Here is a 24,645-nt window from a genome sequence, read left to right as displayed (position 1 = left end):
TTAAAATGTATCATAGAAAGTAAAAATTGTTCGACGATATAGAGAATATCGAGTTATGTAAAAGAATATATGACAAAACTAAGACTCTCGTAACGTTGGATTACTTTAGGAGTAGCCAAATGCTCCTCGCCGAGGGCATATTTCATTTTCTACGCGGCATTTCGAGTTTATCGAGACGCACCTGCAACTGAAAAATAGAAGCTACCTCTTTACTCCCCAAAGATGAGGGCGCATAGAAACGGCACAGAGTTCGGGAGGGCTGAAGAGGACGGCGCTTGACAAATGAAAAGGACGGCGTCCCTTTGAATTCGAAAGCTTATAAGAGCCCGATGCCAAATCGACTGCGCGTCGCTCGCGGCGGCAACGTACACTTTGTTTAGTACGGAACTTGTGGTGTCGATTATGGGGAAAAAAATGTTAACGAGCCGGATGCGGTCGACGGGCGGCAGGAAGGTTAAGGCGAGCCGAATCCAACTCGATAGGTCGACAGGTCGGGAGGAATCGGACGAACGGACGGACGGCTATTCGACGGAAAGAGACACCGCTGCGTCAGCCTGATAAAATCTTGAGTATCGCGGCGCGTATCATTACGCGGCGCACGAACACGGCTTTTACGTAGCGCTGTCTCCGTGGCAGTCACGATAATTACAAGTGACAATCATTGCCAGTGTCTCCGTCATTAATGAGTCGATAAAGATACCGCTGTCTCGTGCACGTCGTTCGCGCTTTTACGCATAAAAGGATCCGTCGTCCTTACGCAATGGGACTTTGTGATTGTAGTAGATAAGACTACACGATGTTCAGTCAGAAAGTATTACGAGTGCGATACAAGTGATCGTCGAAGCGTGTACGTAGAGAACGACAATAAGACTTGTGCTTCGAGTCAAAGTTTGAAATCGATCCCTAGAAAAGTAAATAAAATTTAAAGTTTCTAATATTCGACATTAAAGGCCCAAGTTCTAAGATGAAGTACAAATTGACCGAGAAGATTCTTGGAGGAAATATCGAGGGAAGATTTATATTCGTCTTCTGACGAGATTAACATGGGAGATAAATATGATGATTCGATTGCATCCTGCTACTACGCCCCTGCCTTTCTCCGCATGATGCTTTCACGTAGACCTCTATACCTAGAGTCATTAGTCACCACAATAACATTTCTCCGGGACTCGAAAGGGACACAAAACTATTATACCCACTTGTACCGCAGAGAAAACGGCGGCGGAGGTGTTTATGGTAAACTTACCATAAACCGCCCAAGGTGTCCCGTTGTCACAATCATTTGATATTTTTGACACAAAAGTCTTCAAAAATTCCGACTAATCGTTTTAATCCTTTGTAGCACAGCCCGACTGTGTAAAAAAATGTTGCAACATGATACATGAGATTTTGCCGACACATTCCTATGTTTTTCCCTAAGTCAGTTAGGAAGGTGACAATTCTAATTATAAGTCACTTAAGATTAAATTTATTTTTATTAATTCATATAAATTTAATAACTTTAAACATTCCAAAAGAGTGTGTGTCAGTATTAGTGGTCGATATTCTAGAATCATATTCAAGGAAAAAAAATCATTTCAGTAAATTCCATTGTCATTTTTGGAAAAATATTTATAAATGTATATAAGTCCCAATTAATCGACATAATTAATTATACATTAATATACGTTAAGATACATTTTTAATGTATAATATTGTATAGTATATTAAATACAATTTACAAAAGTATCACAATTTCAAGGAATAATTAAGAAGTATTCAAAGAATTTATTATTAAATTTATTAAAGAAATTATGAGAGATCTTTTCGTTTTTTCCCTGAATATTAGCAATAATTGAGTAAGTGTGTCGGTATTAATATTTTTTCTTAGTCACGCATCTTTTTATTCTATCCTCAAATAATTAATTTTATAAATTACAATTTATTTTAATTTTAAAAAGTTAAATAGTTGTTATAATTGATATTATTATTATATTTAAACACTGGAAAAACTATTATTTTTAAAAACTGGAAACGGTCACAATTATTGGTTAAATTTGCAAAATTAATTGTTTTTTCAAATTTGTATTAATAAAATTGTAGGCAATTTCTTTATATTCTTCAATTATTATTATTATAATTATAAATTTACTTTACTATAGTAACATATATTAAAAATGTACATTAATATATATTTAATTATGCCGTCTAATTTGGAACTTAAACATAATAATAATGATACTAATTAAAATATCTTCAGTAATGCAAAAAGTAATTAAAAAGAAGAAATAAAAATTATGAATGAAAATCCGATTGACAATATACAACAGAATAAAATGGATTTTTATCTTGATCTTCACGATGATCGAGTGTTTATAACATTTCATAACGCTTCGTTAGCAATAGTAGTTTTTGTTATAATAATCTGACATCGATATGTTACGGAGAACAATCGATCGCTCGTATAAAATTATCATAGGTCAACGCCGATGATGCACGTACGCGAAAGTAGAATCGTAGTTTTCAACGTCCACGTGGCGAACAAGACTTGACACATTGACAAGAGCGTGATACGAGACCACCTCGCTACAACCGAGATGCGTATCTGATTTGTTATCTTGAGACTACCATAATTTGTCAAGGCGAATTGGATTGGAATCTAAAGGGATACTGATCGACAGACAGGACGAGAGACATTCTTAATTTCCTAGCAGACGCGCGTGGAACCTTTATCGGACAAACATATTTCACACGATAATTGATTGAGATCAATGATCACGTGCTAGATGATCGCATGAGTTTATTCCGCATATCCGCGCGCGTGTAAGAAAATAAAAAAATAAGAAAATATAAATGTAGAACTCTGCAGCAAGATTTACTCTCTGGCGCCATCTGAAATCACTCGAACGAAGGGTGATTGTAAAAGCCTTGACGCGATACCGACTATTCATAAATCAGAGAATGTTTTTAAAAGACAGTATTAAAAAGCTTACAAAAAAGAAAAAAAAATTTTTCTTCATTTAACAAAATTATTAACGTTCGTTTCATATAATTATAAATATTTTATTGTATCTTTTCTAAGGCGTTATCTTCTAAAAACACATTTTCTGATTTTTATAAATAAAAAAAAAAGTGTGTGTGTGTGTGTGTGTGTGTGTGTGTGTGTGTGTGTGCGTGCGCGCGCGCAAGCGCGCGTGTGCATACACGTAAATTTACAAAATATATATCGTTATGATGTCAAATAATAGCTATACTTATATTCAGATATTTCATCAATCAGTTTCAAATGATAACATTTTTCAGAAGTTAAGATTGAATTGTAAATATATGATACAAGACACATGTGATAAGCTTAATGCATTAATGTTAGAAACGATGAACTTCATGTTGCAAAGTCATTGTTTATGACACATTGGTTATGTGTGCAACTAACATAAAAAAGAGACAGATACGACTTAGCGCGTAATCGTTTGTATTTTCTTAATATTAAACAACTATTACGAAAATAGTTAATAACATCACCACACACAAAGTGTTGAGAATTGTTTGATTGTAATTTGCTTAGTGTGACTTACTCCATTTACATTTATTCTAAATTTTTACATTTTTCTTGTAATTTTTCTTTATTAATACGTTCAATATCAACTGTGAATTTGTTTTACATATTGTAACATTTCGATTATTCTAAAATTCTGAGGGTCGGTTGTTCCAACTTCTTGGTAAACTTATCTACCAGGTAAGCGTGTGTCTATCTTCATTTCTTTTCTTAAATAAATAAAGACAAACATATATTTACCTGGTAGGTAAATTTACCAAAAAGTTGGAACAACCAACCCTGATTCGTAAAGATTACACTTAAATTGGCATTTTGAGTTTTATATTTAGAATAATGTAACTTGAAGTATAAAAAGAATAATATAAGTTTCACTTGCAACAGGAAAAGAAGACAATGACTTATTCTCAAGATAAATGTGCATATTGTTTATGTGCCTATATATGTAAACTAATAATAGGTGACTCATCTCGCCAGTTTCCATATATAAATATCTTAAATATTCTTAAAACTTTAAATTGCATAAATATGAAGTTTAATAAGAAATAATTAAAAAGATAATAGAAATTTTAAATCGACGATTCGATATACGCACAATTAATAAATTTAATTTATGAAATTCAACCAAGTTGCATTATTAACACGTTATTGTTATGTATTTGTCCATGACTCATATATATAATATAGTTACTAGTGTAATATCCGCGCGCGCGCGCGCGTGTGTGTGTGTATGTGTGTGTGTGTAAGTAAGTGAACATGCGCGCCTGCAGCAATAGTTATAGAGCAATACTTTACATGCTTAAAATATTGTATCTAGCATGAATAACATTCTAGTGTAAATTTGTTTTTCAAGTTTAACAAAATAAAAACTTTTGTAATGCTGATTTTGCGTAAACATGTTCTTACTAGCAGGTAATAAGAAAAAAAATATTTTAAAGAATTCAACATCCGCTTTCATGTCAGATAATTTCGTATTTAAGATAAACCTTCACACAAGCTGTGTACAATGTATGATATTGTCTTGGGGCAAAAGATTATTTAATATTCAAAGAAACAATAATTATTGATTATTCTTAATTATTTATATAATTCAGAAATAGATATAAATGCAAATGATTTCTGCATGTATATTATTATTAGTGACTATTATTAGTTGAGAGTAATAAGTATATCATACTGTGTATTACATATTAGCGCGTTGGTTTGCATCACACTGTGAGCAAGAAGTGTATTATCTGCTAATATTACCAAGAATGGTATCATTAAATCGCGTCGAGACTTCATCCTTCATCGAAAGTGTCATGGCTTTGGCGCCAAGCAATATTATAAGCATTTCAATGTCAATAGAATTTTAATAGTAGCTATCAACTATTGAGCGTACGTTTATCAATTGTTCTTTGTTAATCTGTCAACATTATTAATGTAATTTTCGTCAGCGTTTTTAATTTACAGATATAATAATATAATATCTTTAATATGTTAATTATTATTATATCTTATTATTATTATATCTTAATTAATTTTAATTAACCTTAAAACAATAAAAAATAATATAATTTAAAAAATTATAAAATACGTATGTACATAGTACATTTCAGATTCTCTTTATCTAAATTCTAATTAAAATTCATTTTTTTACTTAAACATTAAAGTTAGATTTTATTTTAAAAAAAGTAATAGCATTTGATAACAAAATAAAAAATAACAATCTGCGAAAATTAAATATTTCTATTTAATGCAATGTACTTTACTTTTCTATAGATTTACGAAAATATCTTTATTTATCGTATACTTTTCATATGACAAATAGATGTATTATATTAAATTATATATATAAAATTTTGAGAAAATCTATATTTAACGTAACAGAGTTATTATATGTTTCCTGTCTTCTTTGTATGTTAGTATAGAATATAATAATAATAATAGTAATAATAAGGTATCATTATGTAACAGTCTGAATGTTTAGAGTACCATTTATCAAACACGAGTCAAGGAAACTTGCGCATTAGTTTTATCTAAGCAATTATCATGTTAAAATTGTCTTGTTCAAGGTTTTTTTAAATCATTTATGAAAAAATTACCACCCATTCGATTGCCGATCCTATAGATGGATTACAAATAATGCAAGGCGCGTATTTTAAATCATCAAAGCTTCTTGCGCGCGAAACGGAAGCCAGTTTTAACCAACACTGAGCTTTTCCATGGAAACCGTGACATCACTGGGAATGTCCGTATTGTTGAGAAATGACGATTCAGATCGTTCAGGAGAACATGTTTGACTGGTTATACCAGCATCACCAAGTGCAGGAAAGAGAAAACATTTGGATTATGAATTCCTTGCAAGGTCGAAAGTTAGTGAAAATATAAGATAAAAGTATGTAATCTATGGAATAATTTATGTCCGTTATCTAACGTGCAGATTCGTCACTCAAATGCATTTCGCATTAAAAAGGAATAATCTTTCCCTTTCAACAATATCGAGAAATTCTCCTGATGCTAGCGATAACTTGGCCTTTTCCTGAGATTTCTATATCGCACCTTCCACGCGCAAAAAAAAATCTACTTTCTCTCCCTTCTGTTCCTCAATCAATTGAGATTTACTAACACACAGCGTCAACCTACCGCGTTCGACATCACTGCCAGACTCATGTTGCTCCTCTCGAACTTGAAGAACGTTTCGGAGCCGCAAGAGAAGTCGCACGCGCGATATCCTACTCCACCGCAGAGCGATACGTCACAGCTATTTTTGGCGGGCTCGACAACGTCGTCGTGGTCGTCGCCTTCACGGACGGAGATGCTCCGCGCAATGTCGTGTCCCGAGATACGGGGCACACACCTGATCACGTGTCTATTGCACGCACAAACGTAAACCCGGTTTACGCGAGGAGGATCGTAACGACTGACCGTTAGTTCGTGGCGAGCACGGTTTTTAACGAGTCCGCGTATCTTATCGAGGCGCAGCGCAAGAGATCCGCGATCTCGGGCAGGTTTCACCTTTTTTTTTTCCCCCGCGGTGTCGCACGTCGCACGGAGAAGTCACCGGTATAGAACGAGAGAGCGGAATCGCCGAACGGGGCCTTTTTTTTTCGCGCCGGCGGGCGTTACTATCGCTGCGAATTATACACTCGCGATCGCGAGACTGACGATCGCGCGACGGCGTCGGCAAGGGGCGACGACGGCGGAGACGGGGCATCCGATAGATTGCTCTACGCGCGCGTCACGATGATAACGATGAGTACCGGGTATGGACGATTCTTTCGCGCCGCTATAGCTGCTGCTCGCGTCGCAAATCATCGCAAGAACGCGCCAGGCCACTCGCAATGTCCGTCCACAGCAGGACGGGACATTCAAGGCTGCTCCGTCCAACGTAAGGTCAGAATTGAACGGAGTCGAAAAGGCGATTAAAATAATTTGCCCGCATACTAATCGGAGATGACATTCGACGCGAAGTTAAAAGGTTTGTTTTTTATTCCTGCACTGCTGCACTGGTGCAATAAGTTAGAATAAGACAAATATATGTTTTCTCATTCTAATTTATTGCACTAGTGCAGCAGTGTAGGAATAAAAAACAAACCTAAAGGCATAATTTCCGTATACATGTATGTACACACATTTGCAACTGTTAATAGAGTCGTATAAAGAGAAGTTATCGACTACATTTTATTATATTATAGATAAATTTTTTTCGTAATACTTCACCAGTGTATTGATGCTGGCGGGGTCAGTCCTAAATTGTTGCCAGTGGTCAGGGGCAAAACAGATAAGATATTGCCAGCCAAAATTTACACATGGCCTTCTGTGTATTTATGTTTTATAAAAATGTTTATATATATATATATATATATATATATATATATATATATATATATATATAAAATCACACTTTCGCGGCAATATTTTTCCAGACAATGTGATTTTATAAAATAAATAGTAAAAAAATGTATAATCTTCGTAAGATTCTCCTTGTCAAAAATTCACTCTTGCTCATAAATCCTGCGTTGCTAATTTGGTCTTACATTATTAATGTTCTGTCCGATTGATGGTGACTTGTGAGGACATGGATAATTTTACAGAAAATACTGTGATGTATTATTAAAATGTGCCTAACCGAGTCGAAGATAAGATACATTATCGGTCGCGTACGTACATATCTATGTCAAAGATGCGAAAAAAGAGTGCAAGCAAGCACGCGCATGTGTAAAACATAGTAATGAATAATTAATCTTCCGATCCGTTTGGTCTTTTCATTTTACTAAAGCACACATTAAAAATTCTTCTATCACGATAACGATAAACTATCACGATAAACATGTTACAGCATTTAGCAAATCCAACCACATAATATACTATGTATATCCTCATACACACCAATAATGTTTATAAAAATTTATTATGCCAGTTCTATTCACTAAATTATTCTTTTTCCTCTTATTAAAACAAACTTTCTCCGCATTCTCTGCTCCAGTATCCTTTATCATTTTCTCGCCGATTGATTTTCTCTTTGTAGTGTAACAAGCATATACAATTAAATCACCACATCACGAGGAAAGTATATAAATAATTGGATGCTAGAGCTAACGTCTTTATAATATTTTTGATACTGTTTCAATGGCTCGTGGATCAGAAATGTCTGACGAATCGTCAAGAGAAATAACAAAATTTTGTGCAAATTTATAAAGGAAAAAAAATTTTTAAACAAACTTAGTATGATCGCAGCATGTATATGCGGCTAATACATGTACGGTTAATATACTCATGAAATCAAGGTCACTCATTCTATGTAATAATACATAATTACAAGCCACGAACAATTATTAATGATGCTTGCTAAAAAAAAATATCATTTCCCGGGCGTGACTGAGAAGAATCGCTTACGGCAACACCCAATAATGAGGATGTCATACAAAAAAAATGTTGAGATATCGGACAAGAAGCATAAAGACATGTTTGCACGACAGTATATGAATGATCATTTGATCTTATGTCATAATAGCTTATAATAATGTGTCATAGCCGAGTTTTGAATCGACTTTGAGAGAAATCTTCATAAGACTGAATTGTTAATCCAAAAAAATAATTTAAAAGAAATTGAATTTTCTCGATTTCAAACTTCAATATTAAATCAAAATTTCATATTTCGTATTATTTTTTAATATAAACTAATTTTGTTCAATAAAATATTTTGAAATAATGCTTTTTTCTCTTTTCTTCTTTCTAATAATATGTTTCTAATGCATTAGGTTACGTAAGAACAGTAAGTAAAATGGATATATTACAATATATATTACATATGAATATTAAATCAAGAACTCATCATCCGAATATAGAAAACATATAATTAGTTCACAATGAAACATCAATTTAATAATTTGTTGTTAGTTGATATTTTTTCTTTAATTTTAATTATTAATTAAAATGATCTCTTCGGATTTATTCTTAAACATAATTTAACTTAATGTAATTTGAAAATAAAAAAAAAAGATTAATGTAAATCTCAAATTCATTATATACGACATACAATAAGAATTGCTGCACGATGTTTTGCTTATACATGCAGATTGGATGAGTTCCTTCTTTTCGCATACCATCTATACTTACAATAGTGTAAATTGGTTCGATTAACGTACCGAGAAAAATTATTACTCTCAATTAACTATTGTCGACTTTGCCAGTTACATCACTGCTCGCACGAAATTCACTGGCATTTTTCAGAAATACCAGCGCGTTAATTATTGCAAAAGTTCATAAGAAACCTTATCTTTATAACTTTCATTAAACATGATAACGCTAGAGCTTTCTTATCAGAGATAACGCGCTGGACCGATTCCAAACATAGTAACAAGTGCATCATATCATATCACGCAAGCTGTTTTTTTATCACAATAAAGCGTGTGTTTGATATTACTGAAGAAAAATATATTTTAACTCGTGCAAGAAAGTGATTATGTTTGATGTCAGAACTCATTTTAAACGAAATCAATGACGCAGTTATCACTTATGTACGTAAATACATGTAGAGACCGTTTTAACCGGCAATCGGTAATTAAAGTTTCGACAATACTACCGAATACCTCACTGTGCTGTTTTATCGATGGAGAAGCACAATGAAAGACCACGTGTAATTGACATATACTACCGCTGTCTATATTTGCTAATCATACTATAGATGACGTGTGTGAAGTTAGCATCTCAAAGTTTAGCATCTCATAAAAATACTGCAGACTTACTTGCATCCAGCATAGTTCTACAGTTCTTTATCAACAATAGTTTCGTAGAATTACGTATTTTAATTAAATTTTTATAAATGAGATGCTAACTTCCAAAATCACATAATAGCATCTCACCGTATTTCGAATATACGACCACAGAGAAGACTAAATCTATAGAGTTCTATCGTTTAGAGACGTCCTATCAATAGTTCTGATGATTAAATTATTTAAAAAAAAATATTTTGTTACAAAACATACGTATATATGCGTATACGTCTGCGCACGTAAATTTGGTGTAACTGGCATCTCAGATAGACAAAATTAATTAATTTACAAAATTTAGAAAGTATTTTTCAATAACTATCTTGATGGAAAACTTGTATTTATAGGTCTAGACATGAGATGCTGGTCGAATATCGACAGTTCTATTTCTTTCAACGCAGTTCCCATATAGATACGGACGCGTACAATAATTTTCTAAAGAGTTTCGGTAATATAAATAATTAAAACATTTTTTAAACAATTATTTTGTCCCAAAAATTTGAATTTGGAGGGCTAGACTCTCCCGGTCTCTTCCCGTCTCTCCCGGTCTCTCCGGGTCTCTCCCCGTCTCTCCCCGTCTCTCCCGGTCTCTTCCCGTCTCTTCTGGTCTCTCCCGTCTCTCCCCGTCTCTCCCGGTCTCTCCCCGTCTCTCCCAGTCTCTCCCGGTCTCTCCCCGTCTCTCCCGATCTTTTCTGGTCTCTCTCCATCTCTCCCGGTCTCTCCCGCTCTCTCCCGATCTCTGCCGGTCTCTCCCCGTCACTCCCCATCTCTCCCGGTCTCTCCCCGTCTCTCCCGGTCTCTCCCCGTCTCTCCCGATCTTTTCTGGTCTCTCTCCGTCTCTCCCGGTCTCTCCCGCTCTCTCCCGATCTCTGCCGGTCTCTCCCCGTCACTCCCCATCTCTCCCCGTCTCTCCCGGTCTCTCCCCGTCTCTCCCGGTCTTTTCCGGTCTCTCTCCGTCTCTCCCGGTCTCTCCCGCTCTCTCCCGATCTCTGCCGGTCTCTCCCCGTCACTCCCCATCTCTCCCGGTCTCTCCCCGGTCTCTCCCCGGTCTCTCCCGATCTCTCCCGGTCTCTCCCCGTCTCTCCCGGTCTCAGCCGAAAAATTTGAATTTTGAGGGCAAAATAAATGTTTAAAAAATGTTTTAATTATTTATATCAACGGAACTCTTTAGAAAATTAATGTACGCGTCCGTATCTATATGGAAACTGCGTTAAAAGAAATAGAACTGTCGATATTCGACCAGCATCTCACGTCTAGTCCTCAAAATTCAAGTTTTCCGGGCAAAATAATTGTTTAAAGAATGTTTTAATTAATTATATCACCGGAACTTTTTAGAAAATTATTGTACGCGTCCGGAACAATATGAGAACTGCGTTAAAATAAATAGAACTGTCGATATTCGATTAGCATCTCACGTCTAGCTCTCAAAATTCAAGTTTTCCGGGCAAAATAATTGTTTAAAAAATGTTTTAATTAATTATATCACCGGAACTTTTTAGAAAATTATTGTACGCGTCCGGAACAATATGAGAACTGCGTTAAAAGAAATAGAACTGTCGATATTCGACCAGCATCTCACGTCTAGCCCTCAAAATTCAAGTTTTCCGAACAAAATAATTGTTTAAAAAATGTTTTAATTAATTAATTATGAGATGCTAAACTTTGAGATGCTAAGTTCACACACGTCTATAGATAATGTTAAATCTTTGTTTGATTATAAACATTACAATTATTATAGAATTTATGAAAAACTTGTTTCACGACGCTTATATCAGGATAAATAAAAAATAATTTTAGCTTTTTAAAAAAATATAAACTTTGACAAATTAATCTTTAGAAATAATCAAATTACTATCGTTTTATCATGCTATTAATAATAATATTTTATCATTGCTATTATTATAATAAGAAATTAATTTGTAAAGATAAAAACATTTGAATAATTAATATTTAATATTTTATATAAATAGTGTCTAAACTTGTTGCTAAAAGATATCTAAAAGTTAAAAAAAACTTGGAAATATTGATGTTACCTTACATAGTAAAACGCTAAATTCAGTACTGTAAAATATAAGAGTACATGTTCGTTGAATAATTTATCGGCAACCGACCGGGCACAGCTTAAAGAAAAGCGCAATAAAAATTTCGAGATGTTTCATTTGATTGCCAAATACGCGCGAAGATGCGTGGGTTTAACCCGCGAAGGTTACGAGATCACTGCACTCTTTCTTTCAACGAACATACGTTTCTGAATGTTGCGACGTAGTTATTTTTGCAGAAGCTACTCGCTAACCTTGGTAAACATCCTTGCTAAACGCTCACCCTTAGCGCTTTCGAGAAAACGCGCCAAAAAAATTCGTTTTACGCGCCGTTTTCCTGGTGATCGACTTACGCATAGATATGTACGACTGTGCTAATTTTATGGCGTACGTTAAAAATAGTGCAATGTTGTTTACGTTAACAGTATAAAGTAACGCGACAAAAACGGACGCTGCGCTCATTTGCAAATTGGTGGCACTTTATCAGAGTGGGGTCGCTCTGATTCACGGGGATCTTCGTTGACTAGACTGATATTCGCGGCGAATTCAACGTAACAAAACGTTCAGCATCATACCTTTGTATTATTATTGTTAAAAAGTTAATTTAGAAAATATTTTATCGAGAATGATGCAAATTTGATATTGGTATCAGATGTACAATGAAAAAAATACGAAAATCTCGGTACAGTTACATATTTAGACTTCATTATTACGTCTGATTAAATTTCTATCAAAACAAACTTTACCCTAAGTTTATAGATATCCATTGCTAATATTATAGGTTACATCTAATCGATACTTGATTCAATTTAAGAAAGGAAGCACAGAATTGATAAAACCGTCTGACTAATATAAACGCAAAACAAGAATAAAACAGGAAAGTGCGCAGGTAATGAAAGCTTCATATTGTTAAAAACTTACCGAAAGACGTGAAACATTGTATTCGGTGTCATACAGTCAATACAGAATGGTGTAAATTTGTTGTACAATGTACAGCAATGAAATACCAAGACGTTTACGCGAAGCAACTTCAAGTTTGAAATTTGAGAGTCTCGATAAATTTAAGACGTGATATGATACGTACCTGAAAACAAAAAGAAACAACATCGTTATTTAGATTATATTAATGAAAAAGCACAGACATATAGATAATATAATTATATTTAATTAAGAAAAGCCGACAGATATTGTAGTCTTTTCATATGTTTCCTTAAACGAAGAATGTGTGTATGTGTGTGTCTCGAGGTACATATATAAAAGGTGTTCCGAAATTTGCAAAACAAAATACTATAGCAAAAAAATTCTCGAAAAATTAAATAAAATGATTATTTGTGTTATAAAGGTTTAAAGGCTGATCAATCCAGTAAAAAAACCAATCATAAATTACATTTAGACATATTTATAAGTCACTAATACTACCGCTAGCACAATAGTATTAGTGACCTTGTGGAGCACGGCCATTTAAATGTAATTTGTATATAATTGGCTAATTTTAAACCTTTAAACGTTAAAAACTACTTCCTTAAAATAAAAATGTACAGGCAAATATTGTTGAACATCTCTGCACAAGTATATCAAAATTCTTCTGTCACACGTGTAGATTATACTGCGCAACTCGCAACATATTTTTCAGACTTCGAATACCGAGACATCACCAAAAATGTAAAGCGCATTAGCATCTCAAGTTTCCTCCTTCGCAGTTTAAGGTATATTTAAAAAAACGCGAATGTTTCATATATTATATTCACGAACGATGCACAGCATGTTTTATCACGCGGGTACGGCAGTAACTTTGCTTTCCGATGAAGAATTAATTCACTAATCCGTCGAGAAAAACGTACGTTGACCGGCACAAAGGCGGTAACCATCTTCGGCTGCTTCCTCTTCCTGCGCGCCATTTGACACGTCCGACTGGGCAGCGACGGTGATCCCTGTACTCCGATTAATTACACGCGCGACAAGCGGCGCGTACACACGCGGCATCTAACTCGGATTCGTTGCGCGGCGTGCCACCGTACTGCTAGCCGCTCGCACCTCGGAATCGACGAAGCGACTTTCGTCCGTCAACCGGCGGCGGGTCGTCAGGGTCATCGTTTGCATACGCTCGCGATGCTGATTTATGAAAATTTATGGAACGTTCGATGAACACGTGGCGCGATGACTGCAGAGCCGTTTGTTACCAAACGATAAAACTCGTTAAAAGGAATATCAAATCGTGCGAAATAAGAAACTTTGTTTCTAAATAGACCCCGCTTCAGGAAAGGTAGACATTTGTATTCATTAGATATTTATAATTCATAATAGCAGTAGGTAGCTATTTTGGCTCCGCTACACTGAAAAAAAAATTGCTAGATACAAATAAATATTTTTTTCAATAGTGCCAAGAAAATATTTTATAGAAAATGAATAATATTTATTTCAAACAAATATTTTCTAAATTATAGAAAACTAGTACTTGTTTTAAATAAATATTATTGATTTTCTATAAAATATTTTCTTGGCACTATTCAAAAAAATATTTATTTGAATCTAGTATTTTTTTTTTTCAGTGTAACTTCAATTTTCTCCAATTTTTTGAATTATTGATCTTGTTTTTCTCACTAGAATTACTTGCATTACATTTAGTGCATGTTTTCAAAATATTCTGTCCTGTATAATAAAACAATTTTAAAAAAATTAAAGTTATTAGCGAAGTCAAAATGGCACTGGCAATATTCTAGAAGAGCAATTTTATAAATTAAAAGTGTTATTATTTAAAGTCTATTCTACAATACATATGGAAGATTAAATTATTACAAAAAACAGTGAATTATTATAATTAAAACTAATATAACATCGTACACTTTACACGTTTCCATTTTATTAGAATGTCACATTTTGCTAATGCGGAACATTTAAATATATTAATACGGTTTGAACGAATATTCATTAGTATTTGATATTAAGTAATTCAGAAAAATATTCTTCTAATATCCAATCGATGGATTGATAGTTATATCAGTTGATAAGTATGCGCTTTGCATGAATGCACAAATATAGCACAATTCTTACGCACTGTTTATCTGCCTAACCACAATACAACTAAGTCCATAGAAAATCATTTACTATGTTCGTATAATAATTAGAAATATATATTCATAACTATTAACTTATATAATAGAAATGTGATCATCAATGTTTTCGAATTTCTTTAACAAAGAACAATTTAATTCTAAAAGTGAAGCAATTTAATGTAAAAGAAGAAAAAAGAAAGTTAATAGCGTACAAAGAGGTTCATGCATAATTTTCCGTGATGTGAATAAGAAATAAAATTTTCTGTAATCAAAAACACATTTACATTGTAGGAGAAAAAAAAATATATATACATACACATATATTTTATACGTATATTTTACGATTCGATAAAAATGTTGGTTTCATAAGCGAATAATAATTTAGCTTGTGTCAGATTTAATCGTTACATTGTTCACTTAGAATATCATCTTGCCATTAAATCTTTGTAATAGATTATATATTGTTTAATCGCTGAACACTTCACGCGAAGGCTGAATTCTCAACCTTTGCGCTCATGCGCAATATATAGTACACGCGCAACATTGTAAACGTATATGCACGATAAAAAAAGTGATGAAAAATGTAAGAACTCGTTACATGATACGATCCAGTCAATTCAATAATAATATGGCATAACACTGCTCAATTAGACCAACAGATTATGTTTCTAATTTTTTTAAATATGAGTATCTCGTCAAATTCATATGGCATTTAGATAATTTACATTTCTTGTAAATTATCTAAATGCCACAACAATTAATCTATATAAAAAAATCGACATACGCAATAAACATTACATCTTTTAGTGAAACCATTTTGTGTGAATCACGAATTGACAAATTTATTCACGTTAATTGATATATTGATAGTTGCTCTCCTTGTTAATATTTATTTCACAACGAACAATCAAAAACTGATTCATTTCTCGTCCTTCCTGTTTATGTACGTCACCTCGAGACACTGACGTTTTGCAAAATTATTGCAAAAACGGTTTAAAAACTTGGCAAGCGGGCAATCAGCGTATAAAACAGCGAACAAATTCCCGTTACTACGATCATAAAAATAATTAATCATAAAATAGAGTAATGATCAAATGCGTAAAAAATTTAGATTAGGCTATTTGTTAATTAGCGATTTGGATAGTAATTTGGACTTGATATGTTTCAGCTTTACCAATAGCCACCAAACGTAAATAAGTGATTAATTGCCTACATTTACTATAAATATGTTTAAAAAAATAATATATGCATACAAACAACATTCAATCTAAAGAAACAAGTTTTTTGTGAGTTTTTGTATTTTACGTTAAATAAGAATATAAGAAATAGTAAGCATTTTCAAAATTGTTATTAGATGTTACGCATAAGTGGTTAAAAAATAAAATAGAAAACAAAGTGAGCAAACAGATAATAATACAGATAATAAAACGTTTAACGTCGTCGTTACATCGACCTTCGTTCCGTAATAACTTAGAACTTGAGTTATACCGATTCTTTACGTATTACTTTTTTACATTGGTGTTTTACATTTAAAGATTCAAATTTATTGCTTTCAATTTTCTATGTAACATTATTAACAGAATATTATTAAAAATCGCATATCATTATAGGATACAAAAAACATATAAAATAGTAAGTAAAAAATAAACAAAAATCACAAACTCCGTACGCGCACGTATGTGTAGTGTAATACTGCTAATAAATTTTTGAGATCTGACGTTCAAAAACTATATTTATGTTTTTATTCTTAATAATAAAATTAATAAAATATTTTGCAATAATACTCTTGATATTATCATAATTAATTACAAATTATATCTATATTATTATAACTGTATTTCTCAAATAGAACGTAACGTATGTACATGTATGTATATATACATACATATATTGATAGATCAGAGTTTGCCAAAGCATTGTTGACAACCTTAACTTTGTCTCTTCTATTTCATTACAATAATCATCATTAGAACACATGAGAGATATACTTCGATCGTAAGGCAGCTTGCCAATCTCGATCCGTTAAAGATCTGTTATTCATCGCTACGTATATTTTTCTCGAGATATGCTTGGCTGCAGCTGCCTTTCTACAACTGGGGAAAGTCGACATCCTCAATTTTCATCCACAAAAACATTGATTCGAGGAAAAAAGTTATATTTACTCGAAATAGTTTCAAAGAAATTAGTAAAAAATATAATTTCTAAGATTATCTGCAAACACTTAATAACAATATATTTTTATTTATAGACCTATGTTGACATAAGTGATATATTTACTTTATAAATATGTCATGTAAAAAATGCAAAATAAAATTTGTAAATAATATTTTCTCTCAAGATCAAATTAATTAGATTCAATTTTACGATTTATGTTATTTATTCAAATCACGTTTACTAGTGTAGAATATTGATACGAATGATTGAGAATATTTACATCATAGCCCGTATTTAAAGAAACATTAGAGATTCGTAGTTTCAAAATCTTATGAAATATACGCAAAGCTTACATTGTATGAGAATATTATATAGTTCTATATTTGGCCGATTTCTGTATAGAAGTTTCAACGCGTGCCAATATTTGCGGTGATAGTTAGTGTCACTCTTTCGTTTAATTTGCGCGTCCATATAAATGTCACATCTTTAAGAAGAAAAAGCGCGAAAGAATACTCTGATTAATCAACCAAAACAAATATCTGTTGAGCATCGCGTGCCATGAAAAGCCACACGGATACATAAAATGCAAGCCTAGAAGTTTGCATGGTATTCGTTCATTCAACGCGTTCTTAACACGCAAAAATAAAGACAGAGGGATGAATTCCTTTTCGCAAGTACCTTTTTATGATCGTGTCGAGGATCCTCGATCCTAATTCTGGACGCATGTATCGCTCTAAAAACGAGAGATTTGCTACAGAGAGTTTCGCATCAATCCTCAAGAAAACGGGGTCACATCTGTTTTTTGCACGTACTTTTCTTTCGCAGAGTCATTTTTAACGCGCACATTTGAATGCAATTATTTTTGTATACGGGGCCATCACAAAAACTTAATAAAAAAAACTTTAATTTTGTATCACCGAAACGTTTTACTGGAATAAAGTGGCAGAGTTTCTAAAAGCGGGTCTCTAATTGCTATCGAGAACGAATTGAAAGATCTTTTTGCAAAACAAATTAATAAAAATTCCATCGGATCCTCTTCGAAGACCAATAAATTCACTGATGTCACCCACATGTTGGAATGAGGCCAGATATCTAATTTGAAACGAGGTAATCCTTGGTAAATACACTTACGTACACTTTTGTATTTAGTCAACATTCAAAAATGGTTTTGTTGAAATTATCGCTCTATTACAGTTCCTATTCTTATTTAGAGATATAAGATTTTAATTTTTGAATGAGGAGATCAATGGCACATTAATAATTGCAATATTGCAAATACAAAAGTCCTTTATAAATATTTTAAAGATAACATATATATATATATATATATATTATAACGCAAATTAATAAATGACGAATGCAAAAGACGTGACACTTTAATAATTATAAATCTAACACATTTTCTTATGTTACTTTTTGGATAATATTAATCGCGACTTTTTTATCTTTTTTATATTGTGTTATGCGAGTGATACCATAGCTTATTTCAGAAATATTTCTGATGCAAAAATTGCTTACATATCACAGTGCACATTCGCATTTGACGTATAAGCGCATTTTAAAATGTTACTCCAGTTCCGAAGAAAATGAGAGATATTTTTAAAAACTTATTAAATATCATAGTTATACAGATGCGCTCTTGCTGCGATCGATTGCATCAGCCTATGTTCGAACATTATGAGTCATAGTATTATCATTCAAAAACAATATTTCTTTAAAACAACATACAATTTCTTAAAGTTTCCAAAGAAAACTTTTGTTAACATTTTCAAATGTACTTTAGTTAGTTGTAAAATATATTGAAATTATAATTATAAAAATATAATTTAAAAATATTACATCTCTTTAGACATTTTAAATAATAATGATATTCACAATTATGAATTTTTGATGTCGGTATTAAATCTAGAATTTCCTGAAATTATTAATAGAAATACTTAGAAATAAAATCATTATCAATATCTCTTCGAGAAAAAAGAAATATATAGTTTTGAAATACACGTATGAAAATGTTTTTAATGTGCATCGGTCTAAATAAAATGTTAAAAAATGTATGTTTTGATGGACTGTACATTTTATATTATAAAAATAAAAATTTTTTAATTAAAAATAATAGATAATAGATATTATCGTTATATTTTTTAATAATCAATACTGTATTATTAATTTTGGGAGACAAATAGAACTTATAACATTACAACTTACACTTAGATTATATTCAATTTGAATAATTAAAATACTGTTAAACGTTTCATTCAGCGCTAAAATATGCACAGAGTTTGATATTCGATATGTATTCATAAATCGGTAGAGCCAGCAATATCCTTATATAAAACATAAGCATTTAGTTACACCTAAAGATTTCTACTACCACTAAAAAAATAATCTCTACATGTGAGTAATATCATGACTTCATGTGACCTTACTAAAAACCGCAGAATTCTATTAGTGACCAAAGTTAGTCAACACTATTCTATTTTAAGTAAATCAATTATATACCTAATTATGTTCTGCTCCATCACAAGAAAAACTAAAATTTTTTGTTATTTTTAAACATAATTTAAATTAATAAATTAGCGCATGTTAAAAACGTCTTTTTTACATATATTTGAAAAATATTATTTATATTTATATATTAATATTTTTTCGAAAAGAAAAATATTGATCATTTTATTTATGTATATAAGAGCTCTATTAATTATTTTGAAAAAATAACTTTAGATTTAATACAAACATCAAAAAAGTAATAATAAATCTTATTATTATTTAAAATATTTAGAAGAAAAAATTTTTTAACTATGTTTCTATAATTATAATTCAAAATACACATATAATTAAATATATAAGAAGTTAAAATTTACAATATAAGCATTTTATAATAAGAATCAAAACATTCGTATATTTTTTTCAAAATTTTTTAAACATTTTATCCATTCAAAATCAAATGCTTTAAGTAGTTGAACAGCAAATGTAAATTTCTACACGAAAACTTTACTACTAAGACTTGTTATTCGCGTTGTCATTTAAATTGCAATAATCATCGTGCGATTAATTTATACGATTAATTTATTATCATTTATCACGCGTGATATCAGCCATCAGATGATATACTTTCTATACATCACATAGAGCGTATCAGTTGTTATAATAATCATTGCACTCAATATACATGATCGAAGAGTTTTTTTAATTTGCTAAAAACAGTCGTCGCTAAGTCATCGGGGACAGATTCGCAATTAGTTGACCCAAATCGGTCAGTAGAGGTAACCTGCACAAGGACGGTTGTCCTCAGAAGGAAAGAATCGATTCTCATGTGGGTTCAACAAAAAATCGAAAAAAAAGAACGATAAATTACGAACGACCGAATGCAATCATGTGTCCAGGATGTACAACAAAGAAAAGTGGGTTTATGACTTATCAATCCGTTATTTTCCATTATACGACACTATTTATGGTAGCGTTTCACAAATTTTTTAAAATTTTATAAGTAGATTGCAACATATATATAAAAAAAAATACAGTTTGAAACAAAATTAGTATTAGCTGCTGTTAGGTATACATTTCTAAAAAAAGAAGCTACAGACATATAAAATTACATTGATATCTAATTTATAATCTCTATTCGCGACTTCTTATAAAAACAAAAATAAACTCTAAATATAAAAAGAACTGGCTGAATTTTTTAGATTTTTATGCCTATCTAATTCTATGTTCGAATGTTTATAATCATGCGATATTACGTCAAAGTCTTATCCAACTCGGCGTAAACGTAATTATTCGTTATATAAACCGCGTAAGATTCCACAAAGCAAGTTAAAATAATATTAACGAAAGGTTCAAATTGCACACGAGCCGATTTAGCGTTCTAAAAGAAAGAAAGAGAATAGAGAAGATAAAAACGGAACAGGTGAAGGGAGAAAGAAGAGCGCATCTGCAGGCAAGGTCGTCGCAAGGATTTGCGGGGTCATTTACATGATGCGATTATATAGCTATCAAAGAGAGCGATATTGCGTTCTCCTTTCAACAAATCCCGCCTACGTGGCCGTGACGAGACGCAGTTATTTCTGCAGATTTTTTTTCAGAACATTCGCTTCGAAGCGAAGAAAAATAATGTTTCAGATATGCGCCGTGTGCATTGCCAAATATTATTTTTAAGTCTGATTGTTGTATGCAGTTTAACACGCTGTCGGGATTTACGTCACGGGATCGATTATTTTTCGTGTCTCTGTATAAAATATATTGTAAGATGCTGCGAGTGATTATGGTGTCGAATATCACTGTTGTATGGCAACTCAGTACTGTATTATGTGGTGTTGTAAGTAACATCTCTAATTATAAAGAAATTATATGCTTTAAGGTGAAGGATGGATCGAACAAAGAAATTTATACTTGTGTTTAAAGCGTGAGACATTCAAAACAATTAGAACAGATTATTTAAATACTCTCATATCAGATATAGATGTCAGATTAACCTATTTATTCACAATGAGATAGAGAGCAAGGATTAGCATTGGATTGTAATGTGTGAAAAAAGAAACAGTGTAACTGTTTAACTAACATGAACGTCAAGTAACAACTTGAACAACCTGAAGATATGTCTAAGGCCATAGTGTCATATTGATTCTTACTTCAAGGCTGCCTTAAGTAATATCTTGAGATGTTAATACTGCTATGATTGATTCGTGAGATCTTAAGACAGTATTTAAGACAATCTGAAATATAAGAACCTTAATATAAGAATATGAACTGGTCTGTGTTATGTATTAAATATAAGAATATGAACCAGCCTGTGTTGTGTATCTTGTGTATCGTGACATGTACTAATCCTCGTTCCACTTTCTCACTATGCTGTCTCTGCTGTCAAAATAAAATTGAAGGATGTGCACCTCTTGAGTGAGCTCTGCTGCTCCAACTGGTTCTGCAGGGCTCGGGGTAGAGGTAGGTGGCTCAGGAGATGTCATGTTCCTAGTGGTGTTTGTGGAGACCGGCACACTGGGTCCTGCCACTGTCGCGTCTACATCACTGGACTCCTCGACATTCAGCAGATAGGCGTGTATGGAATTAAGGCCGGAATTCATTCTGTTGTATCTGCCCAGCGAGTTGAGCTCTTCGAATAGATCCCTCTGGTAATTGAGAAGCATGGAGTCCGGATTCTTTGGATGGATAAACATCGGACGATGGACGATCGTGTGGTCCGTATGCCATCCGGATCCATTGTTGAGATCCAGAGATCCCAGGGCGACGGTCTGGATGTCCAAGCTCAGATAGGAGTCCGGATCGCGCAGTAAGGAGAGTAGCAGCGCGAGCTGCAGCAGCTCCTCCCCGTACAGTTTCTTTATGCACAACATTTCGCCGCTTCTCCCGAATGAAATCCCGCACAAGAGAGCAAAGTACTGTAGATGTTACACGCGTGTTGTCAGACTGGCTCACTATCTCTTAAATTGAGCGCAAACGGCCAACTCGGCGTCATGAGGAGGCGACACGATCCCGCGGGACGTCCACTAACATCGCGCGCGCACAACGCGTAGGCGATTGTAAACACGTAAACAAAAATTCCTGTCCTCCCGAAGGAAAACAGTGACGGAGGTGCCCCGACGTGTTCACGCGTCGAGGCGCATCGCGCGCGAGAGTCGCGTGCTCCGCCTTTTGGAGGTTAGAGTACACAGGCGAGTCGAGATACACACTACCGCAGGCTACGATTTCTCGCAAAGGACACGACGGTCCTCTCGTGTAGAGGGACTGTCGGCCGGTCGCCCGGAGCGCCGGAGTCGAAATAAAGGAGATCCGCGGCTCCGCCAGCCGCCTCCCGGTATAGGTCAGTTACACGGGGCCCGAAATAACCTCAAAACCGCGCACGAGCCACTGATCCGTGCCCGCCTGCCACACGCATGCCTCTCACGGACACTCCTCCGACAGACGGTCGACGCTCCGCTCCGCACCACCACCTCCTTCCTTCTCCTCCTCCTCCTCTTCCTCCTCGCCGTTTACTATATTGTAGCAACACGCGGATGACAGCGCGAGAAGCAGCGCTCCGAGCGATGACGATGATCCACGCGCAGATCAGCTGCGAACGAGACTTCGAGAGCGAGAGCTGACAGATCCGTCAGCGTGTTTACACGCATACACCCGCAAGCGACACGTATAGTGTATACGCATAAGCAACACGCCGCGGCCGCGCAAAAGGCACGACGACGCGGCGGAGCGGTCGTACGTTGCGATTCGAAACCCGGGACGGGTTCGCGCGTCCGCGAGCGGGCGACGCGACGAGCGTTATGCCCGCGTGATGTCTCGCTCTCCTACGCCGCGACGTTCGAGCGAGCGAGCGCGCGCGATGAGACGACACTTTTACCGTTGCACGAGAACGACACTTTTGCCCGCCGCCGCCGACGACGACGACGACGACGACGACGACGACACACGGACACAGAGCTGGCGGCGAGTTACGCGGAGAAACGAGCGAGCGGCGAGCATCGCGCGCGCACACCACGCCGGGAGAGATCGTTCGCGAAATGTGACTCAGCAATCGCCGCGTTCCGGCGACAACTTCAGGGACGCGTCGATGCCGCTGATTTCCCCGCGCGTTTCGCGTTCGCGCACGTCCGGCGATTATCGCCGCTGTTTTGCGCGCACGTATACGTATACGCGCCGCGGCGTACCGAGCGAGCTCCGTTATCGCTGATGATAACGATTTCCTCCTCCGCGGCTACGCAAGCTCCTCGCGCACGACACTCGCGTGACTCGCTGTGAAAAGGAAAAAAAAAATCGAAAGAAGAATCGCGCTTGTCGCCCGTCACGTCGGACGCGCAGCGCGCCGTGTTTCGAACGCGGACTTGGATTAATTCGGTGTGCGGTGTACACGCGAGCAAGAGTCGCGTAAAAAAAATGCAAAATCACGGCGCCGTCCATTGGCGACCGGAGCGTCGGAGTCGATAGCGAGTCCTGATCGGCAGATAACTGACTAAACGTGCGTCGCGATACATGCATTCGTACCTGTTTATGCTCATGCAACTCACTTACCTATAAGCATGTGTCTATATCTTGTTTTTTCTAAATAAATAAAGACAGACGCATATTCACTTGATAAGAAAGTTCACGAAGAACAATCGATCCTAAATCTATTTACGATGTAAAAAGTGTTAACGCGTAGTTTTCTATTCCTTCATAGAAATTCAAATTTATAATCACAATCGTTAAAAATAACAAAAATGTACATGTGTCACCCTCTGTTATTTCTTTAATATTCATATTTTTTGAATTTGTGTTTTAACGGATTTTATTTATTTGACTGCGAAATTCTTAGAGGAGTTAAAAATTTCTTAAAAATCGAAATGAGATTATTTTCGGACTCATTTAGGCTCTTGAAACTTAATAATGCGAACTCGTCGCGACTCGCTGCGCATCGCGAGGGCACGTGTAGCTCTACGTTCGATTAAAATACACGTATTCACTGTGTACGATGCGAGTTCCGATATGGAACGTCGAGCTAGCTCCAATGAATAGGCTACACGTGCGCCATTTTTACACGTTTCCCTTTCCGCGCGAGTTGACGAAAGACCATCCGTTGGTTGGCCCGATTACCAAGGCACAAAACGAAGTGATGCAAAGCCTCTTTG

The 24,645-nt window shown here is 34.7% G+C and overlaps 1 protein-coding gene across 5 annotated transcripts in view; it reads right to left on the bottom strand.

Annotated features, from left to right (window-relative positions):
• LOC105840092 (segmentation protein cap'n'collar) overlaps nucleotides 1-23,757 on the bottom strand; it is a 105,795-nt gene extending 82,038 nt beyond the window's left edge. Inside the window, exon 1 of one of the 5 annotated variants that reach the window (XM_036294428.1) lies at nucleotides 21,919-23,757. In XM_036294428.1, coding sequence (XP_036150321.1) covers nucleotides 21,919-22,380 — 462 coding nt within the window. In that variant the 5' untranslated portion in view covers nucleotides 22,381-23,757. Of the gene's footprint in view, nucleotides 1-6,157; nucleotides 6,682-12,746; nucleotides 12,910-13,666; nucleotides 13,851-21,918 lie in introns of those variants that run through there. The other 4 variants (XM_036294422.1, XM_036294435.1, XM_036294437.1 and 1 more) reach the window with 4 other exon arrangements.
• Between the last annotated feature and the right edge of the window lie 888 nt (nucleotides 23,758-24,645).

Source organism: Monomorium pharaonis, chromosome 1 (assembly GCF_013373865.1).
Source record: "Monomorium pharaonis isolate MP-MQ-018 chromosome 1, ASM1337386v2, whole genome shotgun sequence".
Taxonomy (NCBI): Eukaryota; Metazoa; Arthropoda; class Insecta; order Hymenoptera; family Formicidae; genus Monomorium; species Monomorium pharaonis.
This window is presented reverse-complemented; position numbering and strand designations above follow the sequence as displayed.